The 8,807-nt window shown below is 38.5% G+C and overlaps 3 protein-coding genes across 3 annotated transcripts; 1 reads left to right on the forward strand and 2 right to left on the reverse strand.

Annotated features, from left to right (window-relative positions):
• Positions 1-1,218: 1,218 nt before the first annotated feature.
• Positions 1,219-1,710, forward strand: PHACADRAFT_104211 (uncharacterized protein; the record flags this gene model as incomplete). The annotated part of the gene is made up of 1 exon (XM_007400611.1): positions 1,219-1,710. A coding segment is annotated over one exon (492 nt), but the record flags the coding sequence as incomplete, so codon positions are not given.
• Positions 1,711-4,622: 2,912 nt separating this feature from the next.
• Positions 4,623-4,958, reverse strand: PHACADRAFT_81587 (uncharacterized protein; the record flags this gene model as incomplete). Its single annotated transcript, XM_007400612.1, has 1 exon — positions 4,623-4,958. A coding segment is annotated over one exon (336 nt), but the record flags the coding sequence as incomplete, so codon positions are not given.
• A 2,223-nt stretch (positions 4,959-7,181) lies between these two features.
• Positions 7,182-7,919, reverse strand: PHACADRAFT_178145 (uncharacterized protein; the record flags this gene model as incomplete). The annotated part of the gene is made up of 2 exons (XM_007400613.1): positions 7,182-7,364; positions 7,542-7,919. 2 exons carry the CDS (start codon positions 7,917-7,919, stop codon positions 7,182-7,184), a joined length of 561 nt encoding a protein of 186 aa, XP_007400675.1.
• Between the last annotated feature and the right edge of the window lie 888 nt (positions 7,920-8,807).

The raw sequence follows: 8,807 nt of genomic DNA on the forward strand, positions 1-8,807 counted from the left end.
TTGAGACTGTGGTATATCTCCTGTAGAGCTTACAGTAATTAGACTAGCAGTAAAGAGATTAAATCTATTCTTAATCTTTAACTCTAAATTGGAAGCTTCAGACTGCTTCAAGTTATACAAATTCTCTAAGTACATTAAATTGTCTTTACTAGCCAAAGCTTACTAAGTTAACCAAGACATTAACTTGTCTTTGTTACTCTCTTATTTTACTTATCTAAAACCTCTATTCTACTAACCCAAGTAGCTAAGTTCTTAAGCTACAAACCAAACCTTCTTACAGCCCATCTTCTAAGATTCCTTAAAAGTCCCTTGTAAACAGGCAAGTATGGCTTTAAAGTATTCAAGCAGATTAGTAGGTGGTCTTTAAATTAGTCCCCCACAAATACCAGGATAGCTTGGTTGAAAGGCTAACCCAGTGAACCCTGGAAAGAAAAGATTGGGAAAACCAAATCTAAATATTCCATACTATACCCTTCTTGCTTTTAGTCTAAGATAGACCAAACTCCATTCTCTTTTATCAAGAAGTAGCCTTCTAGGATTCTCCTAGAATCTTCTTTATACCAAACCTCATTTTATTTCTACTTACTTTTCTGATCCTAACCTTTTCTTTACAACAACACATGTGAAAGACCTCATTGGTGACCCAGTCAAGATCTGGAAGAAGCTCAAGTCTGTGCACCTGCAGAAGCATTTTGAGAGAAGTTCTTCTCCATTCACATGGCTGACAATAAGTCTCTGTTGTCTTTGATGACCAGGATCGATGCTGCCATGCACAAAATCAAGAATCTGCATTCTACCTTCTTCACATTTGACAGCCTTAATGTAGAACTGGTCTCTATGACTATGGTTCATGCTCTGCCCACCTCCTACTCCTATTTTGCCTTGTCCTTGCAGCTACTCGACAAACTCGACAAAGACACACTCCAGGCCATCTTTATCAATGAGGAGGCCCTCTGCACTCGCTCCAGCATGCCAGGAGCAATAGCTGTCCTGTCTGCTTTAATGTCTCAGCCTACCAATACTGGTATATGCGACTTCTGCTTGCTCCCAGGTTACCTTCAATTGTAGTGCATTCACTATGTGCGCATGAAGGACCAGGTAACTAAGGACACGTAGGAGAAGAAGGAGTGAGGTGGCAAGGGCAAGTCCATCTCTTCTATCACTTCAAATGCCTCCAAATTGTCCTCCACTGCCGCAGCAGTGCACAAAGACTCTGTCGAGTTTGTTGGCCAAGTCTTTGTGCGTCACTCTGTGCACTCTACCACTCTTGGCTCCGCCTCTCACTTTCTCTGGACTGCAGACACAGGGGCCACTTCTTATATGACACCCTACAAACACTGGTTTCACAACTACACCCCAATGAGAGTTGCTGTTCATTTTGCAAACAATCGCATCATCTACTCTGAGGATGTAGAGTCAGTAGTGTTTGCTCCAGAAGTTAAGAAGAAGCTAGTGCGCAAACTAGAGTTTAGTAGAATGCTGCATGTACCAGAGCTTGGCTCCAATCTCTTCTCTGTCCTGTATCTCGTTCGTCATCACAGTCTCAATGTTCACATCTATTCTGATTGCATGAACTTTGACCACAATGGTGAGACACTGTTCTGCGCCTTTATCAACACCTCTAACACTGCCTACTTCGATGGGACAGTCATTTCTGCTATGGATTCTGCTCAGGTTGCCAACTCATCCGCTCTACCACTTGATGAGTAACTTTCATCTGGAAAAGCTCACAATGTTAATTACTACTAAATAGTACTAATTAACACTAATTAATATAGTAATATTAATTAACTGACCCCTCTATTATGCTTACATTTCTAATAGTAAATTAAGACTAATCTAGTAATTCATTCATAAACTGTTCATGAGCTATTCATTAGCTATTCATTTGATATTTATCAACTGTTATTTGGTGTTAATGAGCTGTTATTTCTTGTTAATAGACTGTTATTTCAGTATTCTTAGCTTCAAAATCAATGTACCAAACTCAAATTTAATTTTATACACATTTCTTATGTCATACAACATATTGATAGCTCTATACAAGCATAATATTCAGAAAAAAGAAAGAAAAAAAGAATGACCCCAATGATAATTGAACCTCAGTCTCATTACTTTCAAGCCATCTGTTAGAACATGCACACTTTAGCTACTGAGCCATAAAGCTCACATAAACTTTACACTTCAATGTACTTATATACACTTAGCTAATAACTTGCAAATAATTTCCAAGTGCAATCTAGAAGTTTAACACATACTCACAGTTCTAAGACTAAATATGACTGTTGTCCTTGTATATAATGCTAAATGTACAATATTTAATATAACCGTCATTTGCTAATACAACAATGTTTAATATATACAGTGGCTTTTTGCAATAAATTATCAACTATTGCTTTAGCTACTGAATTTGCTAGTTAAAATAACATGTTGTTAGTGTGCAATAGTAATAAATAAAGGGCAGAATGGATATGACATTTTATGACACAAATACAGTTGTATATAGCGTATTAGCTAGTACTTAGCAAAAAAAAACTATTTGCTGTTCTTGCGATAGTACATAAATGCTAGTCTATGTATATAAAATATGTTAGTGATGTTAAAAGCTGTATATATTATTTTTTGTTGTAGAATTGGCATTTTCTTTTACTACTTGTGTTTACAAAATGTATTACTATTATTTTTGACAATTAGCAGTTTGAAATATGAGATATAAACTTAAAAACATTTTTAATTAATTTATTTGTATTTAAAGATGTTGAATATATTTGGACGCTTAATTAGCGCTGAAATAACATTTTGATATATTTTTAAAACAGCTTCATTATCAAATATTGTTCAGTAAAATATTATGAATTATACTTACTTTTATAGCTTACTTTAAATAATAATGGCATCTAGCTAATATTACTAGTAATTATATCTTTTCGAATTACAAATACAATAATTAGATTAGAAACTAAAATAGATAACTATAAAAGCAAATAATAAAGATCAGCCCATGTTAAAATTATATTTATTAACAGTAGTCAAAATAAAAAAAGTAATAAAAAAACACTTAAAGCTGTAAATAACTTTATATATACTACAAAATATACAATGACTATTTAAAATAGTGCACAACATTACAAAGAAGAATCAAAGTTTTGCTACATTTTTTTTTTACAATTACTATAGCAAACTAAATTATATAAATATAACTTTTACACTAGAATACTAGTAGCATCTTTGCGAGGTATTATTTCGATACAAATACTGAGTGCGCAAAAAATGTAGCAAAAATGGCTGGAAAATAGATATATATTATAAGAACTATAAAATACTACAGTTTACCAGATCAAATATAACTGTGCTTTAGCAAAATTCTATACTATGTGACACTGCTATTATATATTAAAGATATAATATATTATTGAAATAGATAAGCTATGAGGATATTTATATTTGTTAAATAATAAAAACATGCATACACTATCGTGAATGAAGAAAGTAAGACTGAGTTAGGGAGAAACTAAGTTTGCTTTCTAACCGAGTTAGGTGGACCAGGCGTTAGGTCAACTTCTGCCTTAGATGTTTAAGAAGGAGAATTTTTGGTCGCAAGCAAGGATATACTTATAAAGAAAGACTGGGAGTACTTCACATATAATTCTACTTGAAGATAAACTACAAGCAGAGGTGTGACGCCAACAAAGACCACTGGAAGACAGCCGTGTGCTATCAACCTAGTGAGACTAACGTGAGTCGTAGATATAGATGTAACGTAAGACAAAAGCTCGTATACCACATTTCAGCACTGAGTTGCTGGGTGGACTCAACTGACTGAAGCTGACTGACTGAGTAAACTCACTACTACGCAGGTGATGCAAAAACACCAGGTGGACTAAGAGATACCCAGGAACTACTTTGCTTAAGAACAGAGAAACTGGGCTGGAGCTGGGGCTCAACAGCAGGTACCTAGAATAAACACATACAAAGACCTCTGAACCAGGCGTCACCTATGCAGGTGGTTGAAATTCAGAGGGAGCTGACCACAGTGCAGAGAAATTACTGCTTAATATGAGGCTGGGGCACTAAGTACATGAGTGGAAGGGTTATATACACTTGAGAGCTCTATATAGGGGTTTGCATTTCTAAGCTACTTTTGCCCAGGTTCCTTTTCAATTTGTCCTAGCTAAGCCCTGGCAAATTCCTGACAAATACCAAGCTTTTCTAAATAGCTCCTATGTGTTCTGGCCCTAGTTCTGGCTTGCTTCAAAGGCCTGGCCTGCTCTTTCCAGGGCACCACATTCTTAGGGGCCCAAAATGCCAAGTTTTCTCTTTTCAAACAGTAGCTCCTATTTTGCAGTCATGGGTCTAGTAGCTTCTATCAGGGGCTATTTTACAGCCTTGGGTCTAGTAGCCCTTATCAAAGCCTGCCTGGACCACTCATGCTTTTACTGTCTGCCCAGTATTTGTCTTTGTCTCTGTTTGCCCTTATTATGTAACAACTTGATTTGACGCATAATATTTGGAGGTTGCTTGAAATCACAACTGTTCCCAGTTGTGCATAGGTAAGTTGTTGCAGAGTCTGAGTCTGAATGAGATGACGTCTCATATATTGGATTTGTAGCACTCCTGCTAGAATCTGACTTATAAGCAGAAAACTCCTCAGAGCTTTCAGATATCCAGAAGTCTGTGCCAGAGCTTAACTCATCTTCTGCTAGCTTCTCCATGATTTCTGAGATATATTCTGGTGATCGTGCAATATAGAAGATAACGCGGAAGGCTGCAATATGCTGCTTGAAAATTATGCCATCCAGTTCCTTGATAATGTAGGCTCCATTACGAGTTTGACATATGACCTCAAATGGTCCTAGATAACAATCATGCTCTTTGGAGAGAGAGCCTTCATCATGCTTATTACGTATCAAAATCAAAGAGCCAGGAGAATATGCTCCATGAACTAGCGTGGCTTTGAAGCATCACTTGAACTGCCATTTAGACTAAAAGCGATGCTGCTTGAGAACGTCTGCTGCATGTGCCATGTCTTCTAGCTGTTTTTGCAACTGCTAAATATGCAAGGACAGAAGTTCAGTAGAAGACATATTGTGGTGAAATCCATCAACAAGGAAAGTTGCTTCTGCCAGGTCAAAGGGCAGAACTGGGTGCATTCCATGAAGGAGGTAGTATAGTGAATATTCTGTCTGGCACCGTACTATAATCTTATCTGCAAAGAAGGCATGTGGAACATAAGTGGGCCATTTGTGTACCTATCCATTGTACATCTTCAGAAGGGATGCCCAAATAATAAAGTGACCTCTTTCTACAACCTCATTTGCCCATGAGTTGTAGTCTGAAATTTGCACATGTGAAATGCCATATCTCTCCATTAGCAGGCTAAAGGCTGCCTTTACTTCAGGCCCATTATCTGTGATTACCTGGCCCACTGCTCCATGTCTGCAAAGGATTTGTTCCCACAAGAATTTTGCTATGGAGGTGGAGCTATTGTGCTTCAGAGCTCACCTTTCTGCTGCTCCTGACAAGTCATCTCTGGCTGCTGCAATGTAGCAATATCCATGACAAGTGAGCATGTACATAATATCTATATAGATTTTAAGGAAGATTGTTGAGAGTGTGTAGACCATGATAAGTACCGCAGCTTTAGCCACACTTCTGATTTGACATTGATGGCAAGATCTCACATGGTGCTGCACATCATTCCATAGAGAGGGCTAGTAGAAGCATTCCTTTAAAGTTGCCATAGCTGCTTATTCTTCCCCATGTCCATGGCTTTTATGAGCAGCTCTTAGCAGCTGTTGACGCTTAGCTCTGGTAAAGATGCATTTAATAGGTCTTTTAGTTCCTTGCCACTTGTACATCGCTTGCTCTGAGACGTAAAACTTCATGGCTTTCTTAATAAACCTCTCTCTGCTCTTCAGATCTGCAAAATCTGGTGTTTGCATGGTTTGCAAGAAATGATAGATTTCAGTTATGGTTTGGTTTTGCCGGGAGAAAGGTGCAGTGAAGGCCATGTTTTTGCTGGGTTCACCCTCTTCATAGATGCATGAATGAAATACTTGCAAGGTCCAAATTGGTTGGAGGCTTACCATTATAGTGAATTGAGTTACTGACTGGAGCCATTCCTCACACTGTATTGGAATATACAGTGGGATGTCATTTAGCCAGCTGTCATTTTTCTCACAGAGTTCCTCATCCCCTCCCAGCTCTTTTCTAGACAATGCATCAGAACCTTTATACTTTTCAGCTGGGATGTGAACTAGCTTAAAGTCAAAGAGCAGGATTTCTTAGATCCAGCAATTGATGGTTGCATTAGATTGCAGGTCAGGATCGTTAAGTATGCCTTTAATATACTTGGCATCTACTTCCACCACTAAGTGCTTGGCTCCAATAATATAGAGTCGATAGGCCTGTAATGCTCTAAATAATCTGTAGAGCTCCAGTTTTGGCTGTGAGTAGCATGCCTCACGTTCATTCATGGGAATAGACCTATAGCGTGCTGGCCACTTTCTTCCATCTTTATCCAATTGGAATAAGATAAATTCCACAGCTATAATACTGGAATCCACTGAAAGAACCACTGACTGCTCCAGCTGATAGTCAATGGGGTGCAATACAAAGGGTGATGTTAAGGCCTATTTCAGTTCTTCAAAGGCTTCCTGGTGCTGGTCATTCCAGACAAAGTCTGAGTCAAAGCGTATGAGCTCTGTAAGAGGGCGAGCCTTTAGAGAGTAGTTGTCTATTCAGATACGCATAGTACCACATAATCTAAGAAACCCCCAAACTTCTTTTGGGGTCCTCAAAGTAGGCCAGTTCAGGATCTTTTCAATGTGTTGCTGGTCTGAAAGACACCCCTTGGGCGTGCACAGTTGTCCAATAATCAGGGCCATTTCTTGGCAGAGTTGAACCTTAGATGGAGAGAATGTTCCTCCAGCATGTCCTACAAAATGAATTATTTGGTTGACATTGTTGGCATGTTCCCAGATAAAGTGATGTATTCCTGGGTTGGCTTGTAATACTTCAGGTTAACCTATCTTGTCTTCATACTGACTTACTGGACCTCTAATTAGAAGGTCATCCATGAAGATGTTAGCAGAGTCAGGGATTTCCTGCTGAAGAATGAATGACATACAGGCCTGAAACTCAGCAGGTGAGTTGGTAAAACTTGTGGGTAAGGACATGATTCACAAAAGGCCAAGAGGTGTAAGAAATGCTGTAAGATCCCTGCTTTTGGAATGGACCTTACGAGCATCAAAGCCCCAGTGAAGGTCAAAGACTGTGTAGCACTGGCATCCTGCAAATGGCTGCATAAGATTATCAAGGTTAGAAGGAAGGCCTGCATCCCTGATAGAAATTTTGTTGAAAGACTATAGGTCATGAACAATTCTAAGCTTTCCACTTTTCTTCAAGACACAGAACCACTGTGAACAGTAAGATGACTGACTAGACTCATAGACACCAGCTGCAATCTTCTCTCTAAGCAAGTCAATGACTTTTTGGTGCATTCCCAAAGGTATTGGAATGTTCTTGAGTGCTCAAGGTACATGGAGTACCACTGGGATAATGTATGAGGAGAAATAATCTTCTCTGAAAGTATCTCGCTGACTGTCTTCAAAGACAAAATGATTCTGATGGGTTTGAAGAAGGGTACAGAACAGATTTTCCTCCTCTGGCCAGATGAATCCATCTGGATTGATATTCATGGCCTCCAGATTTTCTTGGCTAAGCTGGCCTCCATCAGGTGTAAACTTAGGTGGGTTAGGTGACAGAGTAGGCAAACTGGCCATAGAGTCTTCAGAAAACTGCCTATTAACTCTTGCATCTTCTGAAAAGACTGCAGACACAGATTTCACCTTTCTATCTGCTTTCTTGTAAGCAGTAAGCACTTCTGGAGCACACATTAATTTTGCTGAAGAGAACATTGGCAAGGCTGCAAAACTACAGAGCGAACTCGATGCGCGAGATACGATAATCCTGCACGCCATCCTTGTTGTTTGCATGTCAGAAATGGTGGCACTGGCATAGTGTAAGTTGTTCTTCTCCATGCAAAAATGGCAAGCCGAAGTTTTTGTGATATGGGTAAAGTGTCTTGAAGGCCGTTGTTGTAAAGAAAAGGTTAGGATCAGAAAAGTAAGTAGAAATAAAATGAGGTTTGGTATAAAGAAGATTCTAGGAGAATCCTAGAAGGCTACTTCTTGATAAAAGAGAATGGAGTTTGGTCTATCTTAGACTAAAAGCAAGAAGGGTATAGTATGGAATATTTAGATTTGGTTTTCCCAATCTTTTCTTTCCAGGGTTCACTGGGTTAGCCTTTCAACCAAGCTATCCTGGTATTTGTGGGGGACTAATTTAAAGACCACCTACTAATCTGCTTGAATACTTTAAAGCCATACTTGCCTGTTTACAAGGGACTTTTAAGGAATCTTAGAAGATGGGCTGTAAGAAGGTTTGGTTTGTAGCTTAAGAACTTAGCTACTTGGGTTAGTAGAATAGAGGTTTTAGATAAGTAAAATAAGAGAGTAACAAAGACAAGTTAATGTCTTGGTTAACTTAGTAAGCTTTGGCTAGTAAAGACAATTTAATGTACTTAGAGAATTTGTATAACTTGAAGCAGTCTGAAGCTTCCAATTTAGAGTTAAAGATTAAGAATAGATTTAATCTCTTTACTGCTAGTCTAATTACTGTAAGCTCTACAGGAGATATACCACAGTCTCAAATAATGACGCCACTAGCTCTCGCAGTCTAGGGTTAGTCAAATAGTGAACTTGTGCACTATACCAAGGATGTTTCCCTTTCAGGTTATTTGAAAG

The sequence above is a fragment of the Phanerochaete carnosa genome (assembly GCF_000300595.1).
Source record: "Phanerochaete carnosa HHB-10118-sp unplaced genomic scaffold PHACAscaffold_11, whole genome shotgun sequence".
NCBI classification, from domain to species: domain Eukaryota; kingdom Fungi; phylum Basidiomycota; class Agaricomycetes; order Polyporales; family Phanerochaetaceae; genus Phanerochaete; species Phanerochaete carnosa.